General features: G+C 35.4%; 3 protein-coding genes across 3 annotated transcripts; all 3 read right to left on the bottom strand.

Annotated features, from left to right (window-relative positions):
- Positions 1 to 127: 127 nt before the first annotated feature.
- Positions 128 to 3,957, bottom strand: nudt7 (nudix (nucleoside diphosphate linked moiety X)-type motif 7). The gene is made up of 4 exons (XM_041222323.1): positions 3,828 to 3,957; positions 2,858 to 3,014; positions 2,422 to 2,580; positions 128 to 954 (listed from the first exon to the last, which is right to left on the bottom strand). The coding sequence occupies exons 2-4, from the start codon at positions 3,011 to 3,013 to the stop codon at positions 598 to 600; spliced, it is 672 nt and encodes a 223-aa protein (XP_041078257.1). The 5' UTR covers position 3,014; positions 3,828 to 3,957; the 3' UTR covers positions 128 to 597.
- Positions 3,958 to 4,131: 174 nt separating this feature from the next.
- On the bottom strand, positions 4,132 to 5,955 carry LOC121296608 (bolA-like protein 3). The gene is made up of 4 exons (XM_041222325.1): positions 5,817 to 5,955; positions 5,344 to 5,470; positions 4,942 to 5,030; positions 4,132 to 4,777 (listed from the first exon to the last, which is right to left on the bottom strand). The coding sequence occupies exons 1-4, from the start codon at positions 5,892 to 5,894 to the stop codon at positions 4,712 to 4,714; spliced, it is 360 nt and encodes a 119-aa protein (XP_041078259.1). The 5' UTR covers positions 5,895 to 5,955; the 3' UTR covers positions 4,132 to 4,711.
- A 1,516-nt stretch (positions 5,956 to 7,471) lies between these two features.
- Positions 7,472 to 14,572, bottom strand: LOC121296607 (hypoxanthine-guanine phosphoribosyltransferase-like). Its single transcript, XM_041222324.1, has 9 exons — positions 14,320 to 14,572; positions 13,294 to 13,400; positions 12,640 to 12,823; positions 11,667 to 11,732; positions 11,247 to 11,264; positions 10,812 to 10,894; positions 9,534 to 9,580; positions 9,100 to 9,176; positions 7,472 to 8,555 (listed from the first exon to the last, which is right to left on the bottom strand). Exons 1-9 carry the CDS (start codon positions 14,335 to 14,337, stop codon positions 8,508 to 8,510), a joined length of 648 nt encoding a protein of 215 aa, XP_041078258.1. The 5' UTR covers positions 14,338 to 14,572; the 3' UTR covers positions 7,472 to 8,507.
- Between the last annotated feature and the right edge of the window lie 1,053 nt (positions 14,573 to 15,625).

The following is a 15,625-nucleotide window of genomic DNA, read 5'->3' as shown; positions in this document are numbered from 1 at the left end:
TATATATAGATATGATAAAATGACAGTGATACAATTCAATGCAATATATTACCCAAAACAAAAAAATAAAATTACATTAAATTATTACACAAAATGCTGATAGGAAACAGAAGTAATAAACCTGCAGGAATGTAAATATGTTTTAATGGAAGTATATCTTTGTAGAGGATGTTGGTACAACACATACAGCTCTTTCAAATCAATCAATTGCATAAGTCTTACTTACTGTACTTTGAATTCAATACATAGTAAATTACCTGGGAAACAATATTCAGATTATAGAGCTCAAGAGGGATTTTGAGCCACTAATTTTGAGATTAATAAAGTAGACTTCTAATACTAATGCATTTGTAGAAACATTTATTCTAAATGGAATAAATAACTTGGAAAGAAAGCTAAATGCCCAAAATCTGATTTGGGTAGCATATCAGCAGTGACAGATGCAGTTCAAAGGGAAGTAGCATGTTTTTTTAGAGCTATGGAGAAACTATTTAACCTTCAACCTTTGTCAAAGGGTGCAACGGCTTAATCTGCTATGCAATGGGAGTCTTATCTGTCCCCATTATTGGCAGTATGTTATAAGGCGCTCATCACAGGTCATAGCTTGCCTCGGAGGTATGTCTTAGTAAGACTCCTCTCAAAGAAAGGTAGCGGATCTTCAACATCAAAGACTACATCGAAACTTGGCTTCTTCCCCAGAGCCAAAACAGCAACAAGTAAAGCCAAAAGTGCAGTAAGCCCCCATATCAGATAGGATTTGCCAGTTTTGGGCTCCCCATATGTGAAGAAATGCAAACGTCCTGGCAGCCCTGGAAAGTCTTGGGCAGTGTGGTGTGCTGGGTTAATGAAATAGTGCAATGGAACCGTGAATACATCACTCACTTCATCTGGACTGGGTTGGGCTTGGAAGGTTTCCTCAATGAAAGCCATCACTGGTGTTACTAAAATGCCAGCCTTGGGGGGGGAAAAAAAAAAAAAAACTTTAATCTAGGGCATTTCTAAGTCTACAAGACAAATGTTTGGATTTAGTCATTTCTGTAATTCTTGTCATTTTGGTAACTTTTTTGAGCATCATCATTAACCTTAACCGGTATTAATGTTTGTGACACGGTAGTCTACCATGTGGGTGCGTGCATTCGCTGTTGAGTGACAGGCAGGAGATCGAGACGGAGGTTGAAGCTGATACACGCCCCCCGCAGATGAACAGGATTCATTTACATAACACACTGAACAGCTCACCTGACATGAAGCACATACAACACAGTGTACGAAAACAGTGCTGCATGGGGAAAGGTTAACTGTTACACTGTAATGTACCAAAAGTATTAAGAGAGTAGACATGTCTCTGAAAGCTCTATTGAGGACACATGGGCGCTTTAAACTTTTCTTGTTGTATCATAGGAATATACTATACATTATTAAAAAGTCATTTTAATAGTCATAACCACTGACCTACATATATATATATATATATATATATATATATATATATATATATATATATATATATATATATATATATATATATATACACACACACACACACAGTATCATGAAAAAGTATTTGCCCTGTCTGATTTTCTGCATTTTTACATATTTTTGACACTGAATGTTATCAGAACTTCAACCAAAATCTAATATTAGATAAAAGGGACTTATACTTATTTCATTTATTTATTAAAGAAAGTTATGCAACACCCAAAAGTAATCGCCCCCTTAGACTCAATAACTGGCTACGCCACCTTTAGTAGCAATAACTGCAACCAAACACTTCTTGTAGTTATTGATCAGTCTCTCACAGCGACGTGGAGGAATTTGGGCCCACTCCTTCATTGAGAACTGCTTCAACTCAGTGACATTTGTGGGTTTTCGAGCATAAACTGCTCATTTCAGGTCCTGCCACAACATCTCAATGGGGTTTAGGGCTGGCCCAAATCACGCCTGATTGTTAACCAAAGTATTCAAACAGCTGACTCTAATTATCTCTTTAATTGGGTTAAGTTAACTAGGGGGAGGGGGCAATAACTTTTTAACACCTGAAGATCGCATGTTTGATTACCTTGCACACCAAACTTTGGTATAATTTTTTCTTTCAGACTCCCTCTATATACGACTACAACCCACAAAAAGATCTGACCAAATTCAATGTGAAAAATCTGCAAAAATGCAGAAAATCAGACAGGGAGCAAATACTTTTTCAAGCCACTGTATGTATGTATGTGTGTATAATATATGTGTGTGTGTGTTTACATTACATTAATCATACTAACAGGTATTACAAATTATTTTATTTTAAACTTCATTACAATTGCACTCTTGGGTCAGACAACTCTTAGCAAATCTTAAAACTTTTTTACTGCTGAAGATTTTAAAAAGAATAACAAATAAAGAGATCTATAGAAGGACGGGACACAGATTTACCTTGCTAATAACAGGAACAAGTCTACCGATGACCTCCACCTTGTCTGGTGGAAGACCTATTTCCTCCCTGGCTTCTCGGAGAGCTGTGTCGATTTCATCGTGGTCCTTTGGCTCACACTTACCTCCAGGAAAGCACACCTCACCCCCACCGTTTTTTAGCTAAAAACAGAATTATTAGCTGATATAAAACTCAAAAACATATACTGTTCAGGTTGAAGTCTGTTGGTCACTTTGTACTGAAGATAAAAAATAATTCACTACAGAGCGAGAAGATGTGGCTTGTGGAAATACTAAATGATGGGTAACAGTTTTCTTTTTTCAAACCTTCTCTTCCATTTAAGTTATATAATTATGCCTCATGGGTTAAAATGCTTATGAAGGATGTGCATTACATACAGTAAAATAAGGGATAATCAGCAAAAACAGTTACACTAACCTCTACTGATCTAACTGTCATCAGCACATGAAGTTCTCCATTTCTCACAAACAAAGGAATAAGGACAGATGCTTTAGGTAAAGATGACAAATGAGAAAATTTTCTTCCAATGTCATAACGTTTTAGAATAGTGTTGGTCTTTTCTTTCATGTCCATCCTAAAAGAAGAAATAAAAATGTAACTGCATAGAATTCTGTGTTTTACACGTTTTCCTCTAGCCAGGGTGCCTCTTGGCAACACAGAATGATCTCACTGGTGTTAATTGTAAGGTACCACATTACCTTGATGGGTTGGTGCTCAACTTACTATTGTGTTTTTGCTGTCGACGTAGTTGCAGATACCACTGTAATTCTTGTAGATCAGGTTTTTGACCTCGTTTCAGTGTGATGCCAATAGCAAGCAGTTGCGTTTTGAAAACATTACCATAAAGCCGTATTATTTACGTATAAAAAAAAAAATCTTACAGGAACCCATGCAAGGGGAGCGATGGACAATTACATTACCTGTCTGGCAAAAGGCTGTGCAGGTAGTTGGCAGAATACTCGTACAGTACGTAGTTCTTATGTGACACATGGGTACGGGATGACATTGTCAGTAGTATAGTGTCTTATCCTAGTGCAGTTACTTTTTTTTAAAATGTATTTATTTATTTATTTAAAATAAATTATACAACAAGTCGAAAAGTTAACTTTGGTATTTTAAAAGAGAATAAATGAAAAATAAATACTGTCAAAAGACGATGCACTAACGGTATCATAATGCAGCTTACAACCAGGTACCGTACGTGTAAAAAACAACGATCAGAGGTCAAAACGAACAGGTCTATTATTCTACACAGAAAAGAAGTTCGAAATTAAGGCAGGCAGTGTAAATTATTGGTTTTAACACAGTCGTTAAAATAATTGTCAGTTAAATGGTAGAAACACAAAGCATTAGTTTACGTTTTTTTATTACAATACAGTTAACTTACCCGCAGCACGCACTTGTGCAGTAAGTACTCTGCAAACCAGGAAGCTAGCGCAACAGATTTGGCAAAAGAAATCAGACGCCACATTGGCGAAATGTATAAGAACCAAAACATGTCTCCACCTGTTGGCGAGGAAGAGAATTATGCCCACCCAGTACTGCACCAGATTGAAATAATACACAATATTTACAGGTAACAAAAACACAAAATTTGTACATATTTCATTTCATATATTTTCTTTATTAAGTCACATGATGTATTTATTTATTTATTATTTTACTCAATGTTCCATTATATTTTTAGTTTCAACAGAACTGGGTAATCACAAGACGAGGATGACAAATGAACTGTTTAAACCCCAGCTGTTACCTATCCAAATATTATCAGTATTTTGCAGCTCATGTCATACCTGAATCAATGTTGTATGACACCCAGACCAAACCCTATGCAGTAGAGTATAGGACAATATCAGTGTGCCCTCATAATAGTGTACGTGGTGTTGTTCACAAAGATACTGTAATATCAGGAGGAGTGGACTGAATTAGCATTAAAGCAGACATTTCCCTAAAAACAGTGCAAAGTGCACTTTGAAGTAAAGACCTTTAGCATTTTCTTCCCGATTTCTTTTAATACCGGTAAAGAAAACAAGTCTACAAACTCAGACGCCCATTTGAGTGAATAAAATATTGTATTTAACGTCGTTTTGTCATTGTCATGCTAAATTCTCTCAGTGTGTCGTTCCCCCCCCCCCCCCCAAAAAAAAAAATGAAAGTGGAATTATGGGGCATTTTTTTCAACTGTTATTCTGTCTTCACTGCTTTCGGCCTCCTCTGGCATATCCATTATCCAAGCAGGACATTCTCAGTCTCACAAGTCCGTATTTCATCCTATTGTTTAGGAACAGCAGTAAATATTCTGAGTCCATGCATGGCTTTAATTTCATCTTTCAATGCCTGGTGGGAAAAGATTAAAAAAAAAAAAAAAAAAAAAAACATAGTAAATAGACACCCTGACAGTGCTGTGCTGCGTTAGGTTTATAATTTCATGTGCTTTATAGATTTTACACACCATACCCACAGTAACCGACTTTTCAAACAAAAATAAAGAAGCACAAGACCTGGTTGACCAGCTGGTGTTGCTGTACTGTTTTTTTTCCCTTAAATTCTTCAGATTCTATATGGATTTCATACATGGATCCACAGCCACCTAGAAAATATAGAGATGTGCATTAACATGTTTATTTTATTCTCCCAACTCCCTTGTTATTTACTGTGCAGCAGTAGGTCATTTATACAACATTCAATAAAGTGGCGGAAGATATCCTCACCAGGTGAAAAGATATATTATGTCCAACACAATTGTCTTTCTATTACATCCTTTTAATTTTATGATTTAACCAAAAACAGTATTATAGGAAACACAAAGGGTGTCTTAAAATGCATCCCCACTGGATTGCTGTAGCCTGTATTCTGAATAGGTGCAAGATTAACATGAACAGATAGTTTGAAATATTACTTGCCTGAAATATCTACTACTTTAAGAGATGCAGCCTGGGGGAACTTCTCTTTCAATAGCTGTGAAATTCTTACTTCTCCATCAGTCACCGAAGTAAACGATCTTTGAATAAGGCTTGCAGTTAACAGAGTCTGTGGAAGAGGAATACATTGTTTGAAATATGTCATTAATAACAGAAACTAACGGTAGGGTAACACGAAAAAAAATGTATATGCAGATCACTTTATAATAATGCGTGTTATCAAACTCAAAAGAGCACTGCGTATTTAAGAACAATCTTTGCAAAATCAAGAAAATAGATCAATAGAACTCCTGTAGTCAGGAATTGTCTGATGCCTTTCTCATAGATGAATAATAATATTTCTAAACGGCTAGATTACGTTAGATAACATATACATACCGGTACTACAACAAAAAATGTAACCTTCAAGGGTTTAAATTTATCGTAAACTGACTGTACTGGAATTGTGTACTTACTCTAGTCTTGCGAAGTAGCCTGTTAATTGAATTCATTGTGAAAATTAAGTGAAAACTCGTTTGTATATTGCACTGCATACACTGGCTAGATAAAACAGAGTAACAACTTCCTTTAAACAACCATGTCCCACAATGTCACTTTCTTGTAGTCGCAGAAATACAACGTCATCAACTGATTGTTGATTTTTTTGTTTGTTTGTTTTTCGCCGCTGCATCTTGGTTGGTGATCTTGCGTGCTCTTTATACTGTCAGCGAATTCAAAATTATTTATTATTTCTGTATTTACGTCATGGGCGCATTGATGTTAATATAGATATGGACAATGATCTTGACTACATTAGGTAGGGACAGCCATCAAACACATTCATCATACTGCTGCAGTGAACCTTGGGGTCGTGGTTAGTGCTGCGTGTTTTAGGTGTTTCTATAGCAGCAGGTTAAACTGAGATAATGATCCCTGTAACACTGGAGAAGCTAACGAAATCTGCTCACAACAGTAACTCAAATACTGGATAGCAAAGTCCCGTCCTACATTCAATCCATTTACACTCCACGTAGTATCTATGTTCTTTCAATTGCAGCAGGACAAGTGGGGCATTAGCATTGAAGTTGAAGGGGGTTTATGGAAGATGCTTAAGGTGTAATAACCAAAACATTTCCTTTTTCCTCCAATAGCCAAAATATTCTTTGTTTCCCAGACTGTATTTCCTACCGGGGCACAGTAAGTTAACTGTGTGCATTACAGGTAATTTGACCCCATTCTGATTCACATTCTGTACTGCATAATCTTCTGACACTGGGACTGAAAGCTACTGAAAATTAGATGAGTTCATTTTCATCATCAGCATATCGAGATGAAATCAATTTCAGTTCAGAGACTGACAGCACTCAATCTCTGCAACTACTACTAATGGTGACCCAATGAGGGTCACATGCACAGAATACAACCTGACTACGAAATAACAGGCAAACACGAGGGCTCTGACTAAAATATAACGTCTATAATATTGGAGGCTGGTGAATTAATTTAAAAATAGCACGTACACAGAAACATCATACATACAGTTGACTTTTGTGTAATGTTGCAGATTGGACTGTAGTCTGCAAATGGAACAGACTGCAACCCTAGTTTAAATTGGAACCAGATGAGATTGAGTTTTACAGACTGATTTCATGGTGCATGGCGAAATGTGGAATAAGTGCGGTCAGATGAGGTCATTTTAGCAGGAAGTGAACAGATACAAAATCAAAAAAATAAAATAACTACTTGCAAAACAAAATGACAGTGTTGTGGCATCATGAGGGCTTTTTTGTTTTTTTTAAATCTTAGTTATCACACCTTTAATAATGCATTAGTATCATCAGCAGCAGCAACATAGTGAGTTTTTTCAGGCACATACCAATATGCAAATGTAAAAAAACAATGGTTTGGATTTTCACTTTGTTGAAAATGTCCCTAAGATGATTCAAGTGGGTGGGGTTAGGGTTAGGGTCAGAGTGGCTCATCCAATTAAAGCACTGCCGCAGGGTGTGGAGGATGAGTCACATAGCTTGGACAGCGCCAGTTTGCGGCCAGGCTGTGCAAAGAGGCCGAACCTAGCTGGGGTTGTCATGTTGGCTCTGACGCTCCCAGGGGTGGGAATGGGAAACCGGCAGGGACTTATTCTCATCGCACAACAGCGAACCCTACTGGCTGGACTCCAAACATATTCAGAGTGGATAAGAAGCAGGACTGATCTCTGCCTTCCAGGATCGGTAACCCGCCCACCTCTGGATTACTTGGTGTAAAAGCGATTCTGACTTTAGGCTTGTGAAATCAGAGGATGCTCATATGCCCTCAGAACGTCCATGCTGTGTGGGGACTCGCTGCGGTGAGGAGAAAAAACATAATTGGACATTTCAAATTAGGGGAAAAATACATAAAAATAATAATTGATCACTAAATATTTAAAAAAAAAAAAATGATTCAAATGAAATATTCCAGTTGAATGGACATGCAATGAAGATCATGTAAGCTGAGTAAAATGAAAATATGAAACAAGTGCAGTTATAGAAAGTGAGGTTATATTTTAGACTTTACTAAATAACAGTGTTGTCATTACAACACAATGGCAAATACAGCAGTACCCAATATCCTGCATCTGATATCGTTGAAAAGTATTAATAAATAAATACAAATTCAGCTTTCCCTGCTTTGGGGGGGGAAACAAAACATATGCATTCAATTCAACATTACAATACACTGCTTGCAAACTATTTTTTTCAGGTATGCTGAGCATTACATTTCTCATGTCAAACATACCTAAAAATGTGTTCTAATTAATTAGTCAAAAATGCATAATTTTGTTTTGTGTTCATGATTAAAAAAAAGGTAGTTTTCCCTATTTGAATAATTTACTAAACCAGCTAAACATCTGCCCCAATCTATAAATAAAACAAATATATACAAATAAAATCTTTGTACCAGCCTGATAAGGGAAACCTTTCATCCCATATATTGTAAATATAAAATAATACATTAGTCACTCATTTCTTTGGGGGTCTTGTAGAAAAAAATAAAACGTTACAGAAATCAAAAACATGCAACAAATGTAAATCAAGCAAAAATAGGTCTTTTTTTTAGGTTTCGTTCCATCGGCAGAGATGGCTTGCGCTCGCTCTCGCTGCGGTCAACTCCTTGTGCCAGTCCTTTTAAACCTTGTACTTCTGTTTGCCTTGTTCACTCATCACACAGATATGCTTAAGAGGAGAACAGAGGAAATTAGTTCTTAAATCAAACACATTCATGCATTACTAAGCAATCCTAAAAGTTACAAATAAACCTAGATAAAATTGGCTTATTGTCCACTAAGCATACATTTACCCATGTGCAGTATATGAAACATATTTTATATTTTGGGATATATTGTTTACACATACTTAGTTATATATACTATATTACCCACCAGCAAAGGAAGACTAATAATAAAGCAATAAAAAAAAAAATAATAATTGTAATTTAAATAAAGTTTTGGGCTACTGCTACGAATGCATAATTTTCTAATTACTTTAAGGGTTTGCAGCCCAACTATCTGTATAGGTTTGTGTGCCAAAAAGTTATAATGAAAGGCTGTAGTTTATAAATCACAAAACTATTTTTTTCTGTGCTGAAATTCAAGCCTTTGTTATTGTTAGTGTCGTGGCATCATTAAAATGTTAATATCATGCTATCGTTATCAATTCATTTTTTAGCTTAATGACAACTTGCTGTCCTAACATTTGAAAACATTTTGTATGCACTTACACTTAGGTCCCTGAAATATTCATTGTAATCCAGGGCATATCCCACTACAAATTTATCAGGAATTTCAAATCCTGTATCTGTAAATATAAAAATGGAAATAATTGGCAAGTGTTAAACATACAATATCCAGTTTGTTAACGATATACAGTTTTACACTTCAATATTCAGTTTTTATTTCATGCCAATTAGTTGAAGTGAATCCTAAAAAATTGATTTGCGGAGCATCAAGGATATAAAAAATAAATACTGGGATTGATTTAAATTATGAGCTTTAATAACAAGTCAAGTCTGCAATATTAGCTTCATTTGTTTAATAAAGAAAAGGTATACATTGGACGGTTTTGTACTGATGTAATTAGCGATTTTTAACTATACCTAGTAAAATTACTACTAGTGTTGTTTCAGATGTAAACAGCATAAAGAACAATGCTTACAGTCTGGCCTGTAGCCTGAGCTTCTTGGAGTTCTTTTAACCAGAAGGCTGGAACAACAAATACTTATTAAAATAATAGTATAAATACTTAAAATAAAGTGCAGAGTTGAGAGGCTTTAAAAGAGGTTCTATAGTAGGACTTATGAACACTGCATAGTCCAAGATTAGTACAAAATCAGGGTTTGTGAAACCATTTGGTAAAACTAATTTCCATGAACTTTTTTTTTATTTATTTCATTTTCTAAACAGCTGACAACTAACTTTAGCATGGTGTAATAGAATTGCTTATTACATTGGAAGCCTCTTTATGTGATAATATTTGATCACATAAAGCATTTTAATAAAGAAGTCTCATTGCTTTATTAGCAAAGGGGCTGCAATACCCATTTACAATATGTAGTTGATTAAATTAAAATATGATTCTATCAAGTTGTTTTCACTGATCAGTAATTTTGCGGTTTACCATGTACTGTATATACAAAGCATAATTATGCCCATGCATAACTGTAATTTACTATGGCATACAAAAAGACTTCACAGTCGTGTTGTAACACACGATTTAAAACCAACATACATCTCCTGGTTTTGGATAAACATTACGGGATAGCTCATGGCCTCAAAGACATTGATGCAAGATTAGGGGTTTAAGAGAACCCAATATAAAACAGACTTAGTGGGTAAAGCCTACCATAGACATAATGTGGTCAACTTAACCAGACGTGACCTTTTAAGCCATTTAATAAGAATTACAATAAAATAAGTAAAAGACGGTTTTGCTTTTCTGCTGCAGCACTGATCAGATCTAAAGCATTCTAAAGCATGAAGCTCATGTTTGCCAAACAGATTACGTGAAGTATAATATCGCTATAATATGCAAAAGCCCATGAATATAATATGGCACCCAAGATACAGAGCCTGGTTCTCCACTGTGGGTAAATTGTGTATTTTTTTTCTCCATATAGGGGAAAACATAGGCCACCGTCTTCATTAGCTAAGCAAAATCAGAGGTCATTATACTGAGCTACATTTACAGGAAGTGGAATAACCTACTGTAAATAATGACTGTGCACATTTTAATCAGATTCCGTTGTGAAAATAATTTATAGCCTTTATGAGCTCAAGCAATCAGTAGCCAGAAATAATTCAAACAACTCTAATCTATATTCTGATACAGTAACCTCACCTGAAGAGTCTTCTTTATTGTATTTAATGCATGTACAGTGCAAGACCTACGAGACATTTTGTTGATTTAAAGCAATGAATATAAATATAATATCACCTTACTACTTTTACCATCTTTGGGTTGTAACCATTTAAAACAGATAGTAGTGTCTGCATGGTTTTGCCAGTCTCTACAATGTCCTAAAAGGAAAAAAAAAAAAAAGATATCCTTTGATTTTGCATGTTTTCAGATCAGTAAAGAAGCATCACTAAGCAATTACGATGGAAGTTAGATCCAATTACCTTATCTCACAGTATTATGCTGTTGCTAAACTATTTTATAAGCATGGCTAAACTTATCTAAGTGCAAAATTAAACTTATCTAAGTGCATAGTACATTTCTATATCGTCTGTTGAATTACTTCCCCCTCCTTTATCAGTCACCAAGTAAAATGCAAATAAAGCTCTAAAATCCTGCAGTTTAGACAGACATCAAAATCTATTATATAAATTATATCACATAATGCTTATTATATAAATATAAAACACTTACCTCAACTATTAAGACATTCTGTTGGCAAAATAAAGGAAAAGAAAACAAAGACATAAGTTTAGAACATGCATTTAACAATTCACATCTCTAAAAGGAGCATTATATACATATTTGGCGGTGCAGTTCCATGCCAAAAACACAAAACCATACACATTTTTTTCTTACCACCTATAACTACCAGCCAAGGTTGTCAAGCAGCACACCACACAATCCAGGCGAGCCAATGGTACAATTTAGATATTAAACCCTCTCATATACAACCTTAAAAAATGCTCAACAAAATGACTGATGGATATAGCATCACCGCGACCATTAACCCAAATCTGTAACTTTGTGTTGCAGCAAACTGATCATCTAAATATCCAGCCAAAAAAAAAAAAAAAAAAAAACAGTCTACACAGTTTCAATGTTCATACACACTTTTCCACTGAGTGCAGACAGTTCATCTCCTCCGATAATTTTAACACTGTTTGTGCACCCATCATTCTAGAATAAAAAAAAAAGAAAAAAACATTAGTTTTATTATCAATATATGTAATCCGAGTATAAAGGCTTGCTACAGCTTTAAAGTAGGAGTCAGCATGCAAGAACTGCATCAGCATTCCATGCAGGTACAAATATATGAGGCTGTTGAAAGATACAAAATACTTTTATTACTATTTATTATTATTATTATTATTATTATTATTATTATTATTAGGCACATACTTGCATCAAGGCAAGTACAAAAAGTCATGTGTGCCTGATAAATGGAAGGTTCCAAGATTATAAAAATGCATCATTCAACTGTGAAGTCTTGCAAACGTATAACAATGTGTTACTAAAGATTCCTGCAGTTTTGCCCTGCTCTGTATTTGAATACATGAATTTGCAATATTTGTTTAAAAACAAAAACAGGTAAAGTTGTTCTAACAATCCAAAAAAAAAAAATTGCCAAGTATTTATCATATACACAAGAAACTTCTGTGACATGGAGTGTTCATCTTAACACTGATTAAATTGTATACAAATGGTACATATACTTTAGTCTACCCTGTTTCCAACCAATGTAAATGGGCAAATCTGTGACTGGTTTATTGATCTGCTGTTTGAGTGCATTTTAATACATCTATGGCAGCCTGCAATTCTGAAAGGGTTAACATGATAATACAGCTGAGGGGGATAGGTGCTAATTTGCTGGCCTTTCACATCTAGGTTCAGATTAGGTGACATTAATTTGGTGGTCTCAACTTGGCTTCAAGTGCAGAACAGTCCATATCATAAAATCAGTACAGTTTTATAGAGGAAACAATAATTAAGATTTGTATAATCGGTATACTGTATAGAGGAGATGAACACAAACACATTCAGTTATTGCATGCTGAAAGAAAGGAATTTAAAATGAAACACTCACGCTGTAGCTTTTTAATCTAATGAAATCCACGGTCAATGGCACAGATTTATCGTTGTTTTGATTTAGCACCTTGATGTAATCTAGCAGGTCTGCAAAGAATTTATATCCTCCTTTCAGCACACACAAGGCCACAATATGATGTTCCCCCAAGTCACGCATGATATCTCTGGCCAAACGCTCAGTCCTGCAGAACGAAACAGATGAAGATTTCACTAAAACAATGGGTGACAAAACAAAGAAGGGTGACAAAGCATATTGTGCGGGTTGGTCTATTTTCCCTAAATGTCTAAACGGATGATTTGTACCCAATGTTTTATCCAATTGAGGTGTGCGCCTTCTGACATAGCCTTCCAGAACTGAGGCAATCAGGTGTCAGCATCATGCAAATGTATTCAAATGAGAACCTCTTGTGTTAAGGAGCGCCAGTACCAAGTTTCATCACAAAGGGAGACATGTTTCTCAAGATATAGTGTGACATTTGCATGTATAATTAAAGCAGAGTTGACTCTGTACCTCCTTATCCATAGAAGTTATTTACACTGGGTAACACTTTCATTAATGATAGAATAAGCCAGCCAAAGCAACCATCCCTGTTCCTTCGACTTTTTAAAACTGAAGTAAAACCAATGTGCTTACCACCATGTGTCTGCTTACCTGTCCATGATAAGCCCATGAGGAATAAAGACTCGTTCTAAATCATTTTCATAGTGTTTAGGTATGCAGAACAGATCCAAGTCATAGCCCTTCTCATCATCAGGCATCTGTAACAGAAAATTAGTTTTTTCTTCAGTAACTTACATGGATAAAGGACACATGAAAGGCTTGTTAATTGTAATCTTAAATTGGGAAATATAACAAATACTAATTTGTTACTGATTTGATATTCCAACTTGAACATGCCCACTGATAGGCTAATTAGTATTGTTATTTTAAACAAATTCTGCATAACCTCTGTGTGGTACCTGAAGCTCTATTAGCACTGCTTTCCCATGTGATGGTGTCATTAAAGGTTTTAGAACAGGAATCTGGAACGATTAGTTGCAGCACAGATGTACCTCATGCTAGATGTTAGGCACTGGGTACTGTTTTACAACATGTACTATTATTATTATTATTACTATTATTATTATTATTATTATTATTATTAAGTGATTAATTCATGTATGTATTTATTTATTTTTAATAGAGTTAGGTAGAGGCTTATTTCCAAATGCAAAATCTTTAACTATTACTTTACGCTAAAGTTATGCAAGCAAGGACATCAACCAATTATCTGAACGTTAAATAATAGCCCTTTACTCATCTGTGCAAAAACAATATACTTATTGACCGTGTATTTAGATACGTCTGTGTCTCTATACGTTGCCTTAGCTTGCTACTTCTTCGTTTTCGGCCTTTTTTTTTTTTTGGGGGGGGGGGGGGGGGGGGGGGGGGGGGGGTTGGTTGTTTTTTTTTTTTTTTTTTAATCTGCCGTAGAAGTGCCGTAAAAACAAAAATTCTGTACTGTACATTTAATTGCATATTTAATTAAATGGCAATACAAGTAAGCACTCACTTCAACAACACCGACTGCAATAAGGATCAGGATTCTGTTTACAACACTAAACATATGACCATGCTGCACTGTGGATACATACACTCCTCAATCTAGTAGTAGAACCGCTATAAGCCACAGTTTACCTCCAAACCTGAAGACATTTTCGAGTTGTTCTGTACAGGTAGGCTACGTTAAGCAAATTCGCTTTCCAGATTACAATATTCAGTCAGCTGCATGCCTTTCGCAACACGAAAAGGTCACCACCCGCTCGCTGCTCTTCGTTTATAGTTTGCTGCAACCACCTGCAGAAAGCGCAGCTTCCTCGGTTTAAACCTTGACGTCACAATCTTTCTGCCCTAATCAATTGATGTATCCTTAGCAACCCACTTTACTCAGCTTCCCATCGTGTCGGTGTTTGGGGACTGACGTAGTCCGGACGGAAGGGGAGGGTTGAAAAACAGAAATGAGCATCTTGAAAGAGGCAACTTCCCTACGTTTTGGAATATTTAACATAACTTTGTCAAAGGAAAGTGTATTTTCAAACAGTGAAGGTTCTTTTATGCTTTTGATGCCATGGTAACTACATTCGCTTATTTATACTTATGGTAACTCTACTAATGTGTTTGCGATGTAATTTACTACGTAGCTGATGTAAAATTTGCTATTTTGTTCTATTCAAAACTCCAGGCATCACGGTATTGAGTCAGTTGTATTTATCCATTTACTTTCCTGTATTCGTCTGTATTGTACATTATCTAATTGTAAGTAATGCAACACGTTTGGACATAGCTGTAGATTCAATTGTTTAATTGTTGCAAACACACACATTCTTAAAGTTTGGTTTAAATTTTAATTTTTAAATTTTAATTTATATATATATATATATATATATATATATATATATATATTTTTTTTTTTTTTAAAGAAAGACTTTAAATCAGCTAAAAAAACCGGGGGGGGGGGGGGGGGGGGGGGGGGGGGGGGGTCTATATATATATAACGTTGGGCAGCTGGCTCTTTGAGCTAATATATATATATATATATATATATATATATATATATATATATATATATATATATATATATATATATAAATACACACACACACACTGAACAAAAATATAAAAGCAACATGCAACAATTTCAAAGATTTTACTGAGTTACAGTTCATATAAGGAAATCAGTCAATTGAAATAAATTAATTAGGCCCTAATCTATGGATTTCACATGACTGGAGTACAGATATGCATCTGTTGGTCACAGATACCTTTAAAAAAAAAAAGGTAGGGGAGTGGATGAGTATGCAGGCTATGGAAGAACTGGGACATTTTCAGCTTCCAGGAATTGTGTACAGATCCTTGCGACATGGGGCCGTGATTTATAATGCTGAAACATGAGGTGATGGCAGCGGATGAATGGCACGACAATGGGCCTCAGGATCTCGTCACT

Source organism: Polyodon spathula, chromosome 21, assembly GCF_017654505.1.
Source record: "Polyodon spathula isolate WHYD16114869_AA chromosome 21, ASM1765450v1, whole genome shotgun sequence".
NCBI lineage: Eukaryota > Metazoa > Chordata > Actinopteri > Acipenseriformes > Polyodontidae > Polyodon > Polyodon spathula.
Note: the sequence above shows the minus strand (reverse complement) of the source record. Positions and strands in the feature narration are given on the sequence as shown.

Excerpts from the sequence above, each read along its gene's own strand:
- nudt7 (XM_041222323.1), bottom strand. The coding sequence starts at position 3,013 with ATGGACATGAAAGAAAAGACCAACACTATTCTAAAACGTTATGACATT. Across the intron at positions 2,581-2,857 it reads TGACAGTTAGATCAGTAGAG|CTAAAAAACGGTGGGGGTGA; the intron begins GTTAGTGTAACT and ends TTCTGTTTTTAG. Across the intron at positions 955-2,421 it reads TTGTTCCTGTTATTAGCAAG|GCTGGCATTTTAGTAACACC; the intron begins GTAAATCTGTGT and ends TCCCCCCCCAAG.
- LOC121296608 (XM_041222325.1), bottom strand. The coding sequence starts at position 5,894 with ATGCAGTGCAATATACAAACGAGTTTTCACTTAATTTTCACAATGAAT. Across the intron at positions 5,471-5,816 it reads GGCTACTTCGCAAGACTAGA|ACTCTGTTAACTGCAAGCCT; the intron begins GTAAGTACACAA and ends CCTCTTCCACAG. Across the intron at positions 4,778-4,941 it reads AACACCAGCTGGTCAACCAG|GCATTGAAAGATGAAATTAA; the intron begins GTCTTGTGCTTC and ends TTTTCCCACCAG.
- LOC121296607 (XM_041222324.1), bottom strand. Across the intron at positions 9,581-10,811 it reads AAGATGGTAAAAGTAGTAAG|CCTTCTGGTTAAAAGAACTC; the intron begins GTGATATTATAT and ends TTGTTGTTCCAG. Across the intron at positions 9,177-9,533 it reads CTCAGGCTACAGGCCAGACT|ATACAGGATTTGAAATTCCT; the intron begins GTAAGCATTGTT and ends TTATATTTACAG.